The 12,802-nt window shown below is 42.7% G+C and overlaps 1 protein-coding gene across 1 annotated transcript in view; it reads left to right on the forward strand.

Annotated features, from left to right (window-relative positions):
- The first annotated feature begins 885 nt into the window (after positions 1–885).
- The window catches only part of TMEM131 (transmembrane protein 131), a 92,296-nt gene continuing 80,379 nt past the window's right edge, over positions 886–12,802 (forward strand). The window contains exon 1 of the mRNA XM_062514950.1: positions 886–1,255. Within this exon, the coding sequence (XP_062370934.1) occupies positions 886–1,255 (370 nt within the window). The remainder of the gene's footprint in view (positions 1,256–12,802) is intronic.

Raw genomic sequence — 12,802 nt, forward strand, 5'->3', positions numbered from 1 at the left:
TCGTCCGTTTGTCATTTTTCTGTCTGTACTACACACTTTTGCTTTCAGCACTTTATCCAAGATGACTTTAAGACTATCGGTCCTGGACGGATTATACCCAGTTCACATCTCTTACTGGGAGCATCAGCACATGGCACACCTGGCATCACAGGTTCTGTCAGCACCGGTCCCACGGACCCATTTCACAGCGTAGCCTCCACCTGAGAGACACAAACCTCACGTGTGCGACAATGCGCCTTCTCCCCCACTGCAAATTCACTCCGCGCGTTCCCAAGGGCCTTACGGCCACTCGTGTCACCCGCACAGCCTGCGACAGGTACATGTCTTCCCCCAGGAGGAGCAGACGCGCGGTGTCACGCCCCGGCTCCAGCACAGGCTCTCACCGCGCCCCAGACATGCAAAACCTCCCCGTCCTCCGCTTCTGCCGCGCCGGCAGGACCAGCGGCTGAGGTGGTGGGGGGAATTCCCTCAGGGTGAAGCTACCGACACCCCTGCTGCCCGGACAACACTCCGGGCCCTCAGCTGGGAAGATAAGACATAGGAAAAGGACAAGAACACTGGAAAGAAACACCCCCGTCTCTCCAGCGAGGCCGCGAGGTACCGCCGCCATCTTGGGCGCGGGCGGGAGAAGCCCCGAGCGCCTCAGCAGGGAAACAACAGCGTCCCCCGGCCTTCCCAGAGAACCGGGAGAACCAGAGAGCGCTGGAGAGGCGGAGGAACCCCAGCGCCAATAGCCAGCGCTTAGACAAGATCTAAAAATCGCATTTTAAAAAAGTGGTGGGGGGGGGGGAAAGGGGAAAAAAAATTAAACTAAAGCGACCGAGTCGGCAAAGCAGCAGCCAAAACGGGTAGGTTAAGCAAAGGGACGCCCTGCCCGTGCTTAAAATGGCACCTGCACTCCGCCCTCGCCCGGTAGGGGCGTGGCCTGGCCCGGGGGCGTGGCGACCCGTGACAAGCGCGTCAGAGCCGCAGCGCGCGCTCTCGGGGGTGTCCGCCCCGCCCCTCCCCGAGCTCCTCCGCGCGCGCGCCGCGGCCCGGCCGGAGACAGACGCGGACACTCGGCGGACCCGCGGCGGCGGCGGCGGCAGCGCGATGACGGCGGCGCCCGGCTGCCCCCGCTGCTCCCCCCGCTGCCCCCGCTGCTCCCCCGGCAGCTGCCCCTTCCCCCGCGCCGGCTGGGCAGCCGCCTGGCAGGGCGCGGCGCTGCGCTTCGCGCTGGCGCTGATCCTCCACACGGCCCGGGCCGAGAAGGAAGGTGAGAACCAGATTTCCCTTCCCTTTCTTGTCCTTCTCGCCCCGCTCCTTCTATTCTTCTTCCAGTGGCGGTGGGGCCGTTGGCGGCCGCGGCCCGCGCCCGCTCCCCAGCGGCGGGGTAGGGGGGGAGGGCGGCTGGGGAGGCGCCCCGGGGTCGCCGTCCCTTGTCCCGCATCCCGCCGCCTCTGCTGTCCCGGCGGCTCTGCTGTCCCGGCGGCTCTGCTGTCCCGGCGGCTCTGCTGTCCCGCCGCCTCTGCTATCCCGGCGGCTCTGCTGTCCCGCCGGCTCCCGCGTCCCGCCGGCTCCCGCATCCCGCCGGCTCCCGCTGCCCTGGGTGTGCGGCGAGTCGCGGCGCTGGCTCCCCCGCCCCGCCACCGCGGCCGCCGGTGTGCGGGTGTGTGTTGCTGTGTCCGTGTGTGTCCGTGTCTGTGTCGCTGGCGTTTCGCGGGGGTTTCTCCTCCTTGCCGGGGACGGGGATGGAGATGGAGCTGCCCTTTAAACAGGCGAGAGGGAAATAAATAAATAAATAAATAAAATACGAGGCTTTCTCGTGTTGAGCTGGCTTCCCTGCGGCAGGCTTCCAGCAGGAGACGAAGCCAAACCAAACAGACTGGCGAAGCTGCATGAGAAACGGCAGAAATGCACGCTTTTGCATGGATGGGATTTTGATCCCTCTCCAAGTGACAGTGGGACGCCCCTTTAAGTCCCCGAACTTTTGACAGGTGTCCGGAGCCTTTGCGGGGTCAGTGGCGTTTTCTCCAAACTTTATGAAGTCCTTGCCTGACTTTCCCTGACTTGCAGTGTCTGTGATTTTGGCATGAAGTCTTTTCATTGTGGTTTAGCAAGGGAGAAAAAGCCCCGAGCGAAACACCTAAGCATAATCTGTAGCATTGCTGAGAATAGCTTTCAAGCATTTCCAAGGTGCAGACTCGTAGGCTACTTGAAAGCATGGCTGTGTGGCAGCATGAAAATGCAGCAGGTAAATATAATGTATTACTAAAGTAGGTGAGATAGATTTACTTTGGCTGGACAGGAGAATTTTTTTTCAGGCAAGTTGCCGTGCTGGAGGAGGGAGGATACTGAGGTCTGACAGGAAGAAACAGAGTAAGAATAAAAAATAGAAATAAAAAGGGTATGGAATAGGAGCTTAGCAAGGAGGGGCTAGTCATGTACCTAGACCAGACTTGAGGGAAGAAATACATCGTAATAATGCATGTATTTAAGAAAAAAGTAGATGCGCCTTTCTAAAGAAGGGCTCAATTTCAGTCATTTACTAATAGTTTCTTTTTACAAATATGAGGATGTTGGTATTAAGGAGATTAAAAACCCAAATCAGTTGCTGCACAGCCACTCTTGTTCACTTGACTTTGTCTACAGGGAATGTAAACATTTAGAAAACTGTGTGAGTATGATCCCATATCCATAGAGAGATAAGAATGTGTAAGTTTGTCAGTGTGGCCTGTGGTGTCCTGAGGAACTAAAAGAGTTCAAATGCTTAAGAAATTTCTGTTTTTAACTCTGATTGTGACTACATTCCTTCACAGGTAATAAGGTATATGTCTTTATAGGCTTTGTCAGTGATGTCATATACTGGTATGATGGAATTGATTCATACCCTAAAAGTTGTGACAGCTGAGGCCATGGTCTGGTTTGGTTCATTTGTGAAGAAGATACTGGGGTTTTTTTCTTTATGGACTATCTTGGCATTCCTAAATAAACAAAGGCGGTTTTAAATTCACAGAGTTTTCACAGATACAACTGAAAGAAAATTGAGTAGTTTGTACTGATAATGTTTACTTCTGTTTATACAGTCTTTTACTTAAAAGTTATTCCAGCAACACATCTGTCATTTTCAAAAGGTGAATTTGTTTCTCAAATAGAACGTGGATTTCTTTTAGTCTTCACATTTCTGACATTTGCTTTTCTTGCCAAGTGTTCTGCTGCTTAGGGTAGTTTACGAGTAGTACACATCTAAGGTCACTAATAAGTGTTCCTGTAGTATTTGTTTGGGGTTTTTTTCTCAGTTACTCATCTTTTATATACTCCTGAGCAGAATTCACTGGCAATCTGCATTTGCAGATTACATGTTGGAAAGTGTTGTCTTGCAGTCTTCCTTTTGCTGAGCAATAGTTGTTTAAACCGTGGATTTAACAAAACAAAGCATAAACCAAACAATAGTTTTAAAGCAAGACAAAGATTAAAGGGACTTGTGAAATCAGGTCTCACTGATCTTACACTACAATATAAGGGCCAGTCTGCGAGAGGTAATGACTGAGTACTGGAGAAGGAGGACCACTTTGGACACTGGACCTTTAGGCCAAGGTGGGAGCTCAAAATGTAGTTGAGAAGAAAGGAGTGGAAGGTGTTCAGGCTCTGTCCTTAATTGCCTTAGCTTTTACCAGGTTTTGTCAAGTTAAATCTAGTAAGACACAGTTTAAAAATAATAGTCAGGAAGCAGGGAAGTAGCTAGGAATATCCTTTCCATCTCCCAAATGTGGGCATATATTTTTCACTACAGCTGCAGGAAGGAAGCTGTGGAGGGGGATTAGGTCTGAGGCTGTGCATTGTTGCTCCTGAGTACTGCTGAGTTGAAGGTGGCTGTAGTAAGACACAGTGCAATACTCCAGAGAATTTGCTACAGAATAAACTTGATAGAAGCAAGTGCCAGGTGAATAGTGTGAGAAGAATAGATCAGAATATGACAAAAGAAAGTGAAAAACTAGTGAATGGAGGACACTCTTTTCCTCTTACCTTGCATATACATGAGGAAAAACTGTGGGAATGATGGAGAGAAGATTATGTTGGCTTCATGTGGAGAAGGACCAGCAAGCAGTTCTTTATGGATGGAGCTGTCACAAGTAGAAAGAAGATGGATGTGTATCTAGTATTCTAGATACACATGACTGTTTCTAGTACCCAGTCTTAGTTAAAGAGTTTGAAGGGGAAAAATGTCACAAACATCTTTGGCTAAAAACAAGAAGAAAAACTGAAATTGTTTGCATGTTTTAGCTGTAAATAAGAGTCTTGAGGAACTGTGACATTGCTATACACTTTCTCTGTGCTAGAGAAATAGAACTTGTGGAAATTATCTGGTATCTGAGCAGATAGCAGGGTAGAGAAAACTGTGTATGAACCAGCCAGAGAACCTTAAATATCAATTTCAGACTAAACACTGATATGTGACTTTTCTTTTTTTGTCCCTAGCTGGGTCCTCATGGGTGCCCATGTATTGCTGAGGAATGGATAAGACTGAGAAAGTTGTAAAATTTTATGTTGTTTTTTTTTTTTTTTTCACTTAGGAAGTCTATGAACCATTGCAAAAGAATGACATGGCAGGAAAAAACTTCATTTTTAAAGAGCCTCTTGCTATTTAGGAGGGGTAAAAATTAACGTTAGAGTTTCTTTGGCAAGTATTTATGATTTTCAGGATTTCTGTAAGGCTTATCCTTTCCTAGTGTAATGATCACATTCTGTATTGCTATATAGATTGAGGACAGCTATCCATTTATATTGGTGTGCTTTTTTTTGGTGTTTTGTTTGTTTTGATTTAGTTTGTGGTTTTTTTGGGGGGGAAGGACACAAAACAGACACAGAATAGCCTTCTGGGTTTTAGTTTGCTGGAAGCCATAGTAATGCCATAACCTCATGGTAAGTTCAGTACTTTGAAGATAAATGTCTGACATGAGGATGCTTTTTCACCTGAACTGTTTTGTGTTGGTTCCCTTATTTATATACATTTATATATTTTTAGAAAGTGTTCACTTTATACAACTCATTTTTTTAAATCCCCTTTTATTTGGTCAGCTATTGAGACTACAGTGATAGTTCTCTTACCTACCCATTTGCTCACAAGATAGGTGCAGGTAGAGCAAGGTTGATATTTAGGCTATGTTCTATTGCTAACTGCAATTTTTGAAGTTAGTTCTTGGTGTTGGGTCTGGGAAAAAAAATCTGTTTTAACATCTACATTATGATGCCAGATAGACCAGTGAAAATAGGACTTTTTTTTCCTAATGCTTAATGTATTCTCTTCTAGCTTCCTAGAAACTAAGTTAGTTACTGAGTATAAGTGGGGTATTGTCATCAGAGCAGTGCACTGATAATGTTGAAATTATGGTTCCATTTATATAATTTTTTTTCTAATCTCAAATAACTTTTTGGTTTTTACTGATATTTAAAATAACAAACCAGGATACTTCACAGGAGTATCAAAACTTGATTAATATTGTAAGATGATTGAGAGAAAGCTTATGTGTTTAATATTACAAAAAATCTATTCCCATATACTGCCTGTTTGTCACATCCTGCTGTCAGAACTAATCTAAGCATGCCAGCGTTTACTTTTATGCTGGTGTTTTGACCCTGACTTAAATCAAAGTGTGATTCAGAAAGAATGACCTCAGTTAAACTGAAAACCCTCCAGCAGTTGAAGTAGCACATCAGAATCAAGAGGAGTGTGAGGAAAACACAGTGGATAAAATTGGTCATGCTATCTCCATGTGGTTTTGAAACTTAAGTATGGGACAGCTGATTAGATTTACACTGTGTCTACACTTGTGAATGAAAAATATTGACCATGTGCTTAGATTGAATAGTCTTTTACTTGCTTGTGAAATCTTTGGACTAAAATAAAGGAAAATATTTACTGCAATGGACAGGAAGTTGAGACCCCATATTCTCTGTGACCTTCAACGTAATCTCAAAATGGATGCTTCCATATTCCGTCCCTGCACCTCTTTCTCCCTCACTGGTGTTCAGTTATATTGCACATGTGAAGCAGACTGGGGTATCCTCACCTGTAGAGGTCCATTGAAGGATGATGTGCTCAGTTCAGGGCCTTGTATTGTTAGCTCTTGCAGGAACTTGCTATGGGTTTGTGTAGTGGCTAATATGATGAAATTCCACCAGAGTGTACAGAAGTTGATAGACTTTGCATTATGTAAAGCTTTCAGTTGTGATTTTTTGGTGAATGATTGCAGTATGGACTGCTGTGAGTCATTTGGATGTATTTGTTCATGTTCAAATTTTCAGCTGTTTGCTTGGACATTTGCTGTGAGTCACTTTATTTCAAAGCCTACCCAGTTTTACGCTGCTTAAAGTGATACATGTTATGGTGACTTGGTTCTTACAAGTCTGTAAGTTCAAAGAATCTTTTCAAACAGTAAACTTGGTAAATGACCTGTGAGTCTGACAGTGAATGGTAGATGCTGTGGTTCATGCATAACGAGCAGTAAAAGTTATGTGACTGAAGCACAGGCTAGAACCAGTTTGGTTTGTTCCTGTGTTTGTGGGTTCGGCAAGAATAGGAGTCTATAATGATCTCTTTTATTTCTCTTGCTCGTACCTTCTGTCCAGTGCAGCGCCCCTGACTTTGTCAGTCTACAGCAGGAACTTACCTGGGTATAACAGGAGCTCAAGAAAGTGCCTTTTTTTTTTTTTTCTCTGAAAGACAGCAGTTGAATTAAATGTCCACTCTTCATAGTAGCTAGTGGGGGTACTTGGAACTGGGCTGAGTAATACCTTGAGCAGCCTCCTCTGACTAGGTGTTCTCTGATCAGGTGACTGGGGTGGAGCATCTGGGGTCACTTCTAGCCTTCATTGTCCTGGAGTTCCAAAAGTTGAGTGTGGTTGGTCCTTATATTGATCCGTTCACACGGAGGCAGTTAGCAAACTTGATTTTGAACTAAAATTATTTTAAAAATAATTCCTGCTTTTAAAAAAAATTTGCATTAGTATTTCAGGATTTTTAATTACTTATACCAAGACAGGATGCATAATTTCTTCTTGCATAGGGAAAAACCAAAGGAACCAGTGACCATTAGGGCTAAATACTTTCAGTTTATTTTTCTAGTCATAAATACAAGTGAAGAATAAACTTGTATCAGATATGGATTTGTTACAGGCAGATGTTAAACTTTTAATGCGTTGCAAGATTGCTGTGTATTTCTGTTTTCTCAGCTGTCCTTATGGAATAATTAGTGATTTACTGACTGCAACAAAGATGTGATGCAGCATTTGCATTTAACGTTTTTGAAATATCATTTTAACATTTTCTCTTAAGCAGCCTTGGATAACTTGCTTTGGAATATTAAAGGGACAAATCCAGGATCAGATCTCTTTCTCTCTTTCTTTGAAAACCTTGGATGTAGTGGGGAAATAGCAAAGATCTAAAGGATTGCTATGTAATTCCAGTCTCTGAAAAGGAATTAAAAATTGAGGTGTTCCACTGGTTTGTGATTTTCCTGCTGCAATTACCAGATTAATCTTCTCACTAAGACTATCATAGATGCATTTTTAATACCTGTCCTCCGTCTGCCTGGCACAGCTAGCAGCAGAAAATAATCTGAGAACAGGAGTTTTGCTGTCCTTATCAAACTGGTTTTAGAGATACCTGAGTGAAATTTAGTGGAAGGAACTGTACAGGAAATGAAACTACACACATAACAGCTCCTTCTGTCTGTGTACTCTATGAAGATACAAAACGTTATGTAATATAACTGTTCAGCTGACTAATGCAATATGCTTAGTTTTTTAAACTTATTTTATAATTGTATCCATTACCTGTTCTTCATAAAGCAGTTTGTCTTCAGAATGTCTTAAGTGTTACGAGTTTGTTTTTTTTCAGTTGAACACCTAGATCTATGTTGGATTGTATGGATTCAGTGTAATAGGATGTGCATGGACTTTTTGGAGTTATTCAAACTAGAAAAATCTGACAACCTTTGGTTATAGGGTTAGGTTTTTCAGAGTTACTTAAGTGAGGAAGCACAGATAATATGATGTTAAACAGATTAAATCACTATTTGAGGGAGTGATGATAGGAGACAAAGTTGTAGACAAGCATGGTACCAATTTAAGTAGTTTGCAACATTTTCTAATAAGTGTCATAATATATTAAATTAATTTGTAGACTGGTTATCTGAGGCTTGTAAATAAATATTAAATCATCTAAAAACAGAGAAGAAGTCTAAATGAATCAGTGATTTACACCAAAATACTGTACAGATATTTACGGGTGGAATTTGTAGATGATGATTAAAACTATGTGGGCAGCTAGATAAACTGCAAGGGGTATGGTTTTGGTTTACTCCCAGCAGTGGTTCATGCTCTGCCTCAGAGGCTGGCTACAAGAAGCTCTTCCTGGCTCTATTCTGGGACCAGTCCTGCTTTATATCTTTGTCGCTGATCTGGAGTTGGAATGTACCAATGCTCAAGGGCAAGTCTGCATTTTGGAGAGATCTAAGCAGGACGGAACAATGAGCTGTCAGGCCCTTCATGAAATCCAAAAAGGACAAATGGAAAGCCCTTTATATGGAATGGAATAACCACCTGCAGGGAACACAACCTGGAAATGCTGTTCATGAGTCAGCAGTGTACCCTGGCAACATACAGGAGTGTAGCCACTGGGCTGAACAAAGTGATTATTCCTGTTTACTCGGCACTTAAAAGACCACACCTAAACCACTGTGTCTAGTTCTGTTCTCTGCCATCCCACTGGAAGTCTGCAAGGATGGTCAATATGTGCATGACCTATGAATGGAGGCTGAGGGATCTTGTGGCAGCATGCCAATATCAAAGTAGTTTATGGAGGAAAATGAAGCCTGACTCCTCACAAAGATGCATGGCTAGAGCCTGAAAAAGTGGCCATAAAGTTAAACAGGGAAAGTTTGTTTTGTGCCGGGAGATACTGCTCTATGATGATCTGAGTAGGGGAGGCACTTGGACACTCTAAAATAGCAATGAAAGTTCTGTTTGTTAAAGCTAACCATATAAAGAGAGAATAGTATAGATAATAACGGATCTCTTTCATTCTGGGAACCCTGAACCGTGCAGCACCAAACAGATCTCTGAAGAGTGCATGTGCAATGCGCTGTGCAGACCCCATCCATAGAAAGGTTACCCCATGTTGCTCTGTTGCTGGATTTCCTTACAGGAAGACAACCCTGTTCATAATTTTTGCTGTCTAGTAGAAAGGATGCTGACATGGGAACTTCCATCTGCACTTTCAGATAAAGCAAGGCCATCCAGGTGGCATAATCACTGGTGGAGTTGGCTGCAGCTTCTCTGTTTCAGAAGGCTGTCCGTGCTCCCCCTGCAGCCATGGAGTACGTGCAGCACGGACCTGACGGCCAGCCCAGACATGCAGCCCAGCACAGGAATGGGTCTGCTCGGCTTGGCTCCTTCATGATCACTGACTCCATCTGTCACGGCCTTTGGTCAGGATGGCTGTGATCTTCTGCCTTGACATCATGAGTCTTCATTTCACCATGAGGATGGTCAGGCATTGAAGCAGGTCCTGTAGAGAGGTTGTGGAATCTCTTGATTTTGTAGGTTTTCAAGGCCCAGCTAAATGACAGCCTAAAGCAACATCATCCAAATTCAGCATTCGCTGTAGTTCTGCAGAAGGTAGAGCTGGATGACAGTCTTAAGGTCCATTCCACCCTCATTTTCCCCGTCTCAATATTTTGTGTCTTCCCTGTGATCTTAAAACTTAGTTGGAGCTTGCAATAGTTTTGTTGCAGCTGATGGGAATACCTGTAAGACAAAAGTCTGACTTTTCATGTAACTCTGTGGTAAAGTCAGTGCTGTGGTATTAGTAATATAGATATAATTTTGGTAGAAGCAGAGTAGTAATTGCACCAGGAAGCTTCATGGGTTGCTGCATCACTAAAAAACTGTGATCATGGATAAAAACAAGACCTTATCAACCATTCCTTATTTCTGTAATCATGGATCACATAGGCTTTATTTGTCCCCGTGTTTTTGTTCTTCCTCTTGAAAAATTTGTTTCAAAAGGAGTATTTGTGTGTCATCTTTCATGTGAAGCATAATAGAGCTATTAGTTTTCATCTTTGCCAGCTGCAGGCAATATAACAATACATTCAATTGTGGTTTATATGTTAATATACAAGATACCTTAAAGTTATGCTTAACAATCTGTGCAGCTAATATGACTGAGGAAATACAGAGAGATTTGGATAGTCAGTGCTGCAACATTTTTGACTATTCCTTTCTTGCAGTGGAGGACATGGAGTACTTGGTCCTTACTATAAACCATTTCCTTCTTTTGTGCTTGCTTTGGTATTCTGAACCTGTGTGTAACTTCAGTCTGTGGAGGCAGTTTAGAGGTACCAGAAATTACCATTATTTAGTGTGTACTAGGAAGCACTGAGGCTGCTCTTGCCCTCTTGTCTCTCCTAAGTATAAGAAGGTAAGGAAAGTGTGTGTGTGTACCTTTTATATTATGATACAGCTACTTTTATATTATGATATACTTTGTCAGTTGCCTTTTGTGTAGCTTAACTAGGTCCGGATGTGTCCAAATAGCTTTGGCTGACCTGTATCTTCCAAAATATTCAAAAGATTAATAAATTCCTTGTTTTGGGAGAAACATGATTACATTTGATGCTGAAGAAGAGATGGTTGTCATTGGCAGAGTCTGAATCTCCACAGGTGAAATTACTCTAACAATCATTACTATTGACTATCATTAACTGATGGAGAAAAGACTGAAATGAACTTTCAGTTCATCAGGGAACATTTGATCAGAGTTGCAGTACTTGATGAGTGCTGTGAATTCTTCCTTTGATTAAATGCAATTTCTCTAGGGATAAAGATTAGACTAAGGAGCTCAGATATTGAATAAATCACTTATTTATTTAGCCTTATTTCATTAATTAAATTTATTTAAATAAAAATAAATTTATTTAATTAATTGTGCTTTAAAAATACCTGTTTTGTGGAAAAAATCCCTCTAATGTTGAATTTACCAAAGGTGTGCCCATTTAGGTTGAGACTCAGTACTAGGCATATCAAAGTAGAAATGAGAGGTATTTTTGAGTGAAGGCTTGTCTTAGGGGGCAACTTAGTGATGAGTGGTTGTTGCGATCTTCAAAGTAAAATTAGATGTCTCTCTGTAACATAGTCTGTCACTAAGCCTAAGGGTTTAGAATTATTGGGTGAAATCATGATCTGTGTTGCTCTGGGTGTCAACTTAGATCACCACAGCTGTTTGTAAAAGAGTCTGACCAGAAGAGATTTTTTTATTTCGTTCTCAGAGGTGTCTGCTTCCAAGGTACTGTAGGTAGCTAAATTGTATTTCTGCAAGCATTTTATTTCTCTATGCCTATTTGCACCTTTAACTTACTGATGTTTTTGGAGTGTTCCCCCCAAACTGAAATTTGTCTGTTTTGTTTCATTGTTTTTGCTCTGTATTTTATCTCCGTTCAAAACTTTCAGCCGTTCTTCTCCACCCTTTTCTCTTCTGGTTTTATCAAACCTTGCAGCCAGCTTTTTCCTGCTGGTTTGTGTTCTCTCATGGCAAGTCAACAGATTTCTGTGCTCAGCAATCAGTAAGTAGTGTTACTGCCACATCATTAACACTGTGGCTTTAACATCAGGCATTTTCTACCTGCTCCTTGCCTTCAATTGTTGTATTTATAAACTTTATATGGTAGCTGAACAAGCATTTTCTTGCCACTCTTTTTTACTTGTCCTTAGGCTTGCTAGCTGTTTTCAGTGGACACTTGAATGTAGCCAGGTGAGCATAGGAGGGGTGGGGGTACTGGGCTCCTCTCTCCCAATGATACTTCTCTCCAGTAACTTGGTGTTAACCAAGTTGCAGCTGTTACACAACAAAATCTAAAGAATTGTGTGTTCGTGTACCCTTGTTCTAAAAATTCATGCAGTTCCACCCTGGTTAACTGACCAAGAAATAAAGGGAGGGAGGCAAAGTCAAGGCAGGGAGGAGAGCAGAACTCTCACTTAGTAGACTACTGTTTCTGTACCATAAGATGAATGACAGAACGCATCCTCTGTAGTAGGTAGCAAGGTAGGAGTAAGGATGGAAAACCAAGCAGTGTCCACAGATCATAAGCTGTAGCCCTTACCTGATTGCATTCATATTGCCAGCAAGACATTTAGATGTCAGGAGGTATCTGCCTGGCTCTGTCACCTTCCTGTTCTGTGGAGGATTTTTTGGAAACTCTAAGAATTGCATCTTCCTCCTCTTTTCTATGGTGTGGAAAACAATGCTTGATCTCTGTTGGTCCTTATTAAGGTCGTTAATCATCCTGGATACACCTTTTAGGTAGTTCTTTCCCCTGTGTTGACACAACCCATTTTTTTGAGTAAGTGGGGGCTTGTTCAGTGGTTCATTTCATAAGAGTATAAGTTTGGAAGGCTAATGTTAATGGTAATAGCTGAAATTATTGTCATTTAATGCATTGTCCTCCTGACGTTCCAGAAGCCGTGAACTGACTGCTGTTTCTGGCAAGATGCATATTGAATGTTTCTGTATCCTAAAAAGATTAGAATTCCATTAGGTGCATGTTATCTTTTCGCACATCAGTTTCCAGTGCCACATGAATAGTAAAACTGCCACAATGAAAAGTTTCTGATCTAGAATTTGAGAAATTGAGATGAAACCTTAAGAGCAGTTTGGAGGGACTGTTGCTTGTCCCCTCTCATTGCAGGACAATTTACCTTGTTTTTGAGGGTAGTTCCAAGTAATTTTTTGCACATGTTCAATAACAATACATGCATAGGA

This window comes from Cinclus cinclus, chromosome 2 (genome assembly GCF_963662255.1).
Source record: "Cinclus cinclus chromosome 2, bCinCin1.1, whole genome shotgun sequence".
NCBI lineage: Eukaryota > Metazoa > Chordata > Aves > Passeriformes > Cinclidae > Cinclus > Cinclus cinclus.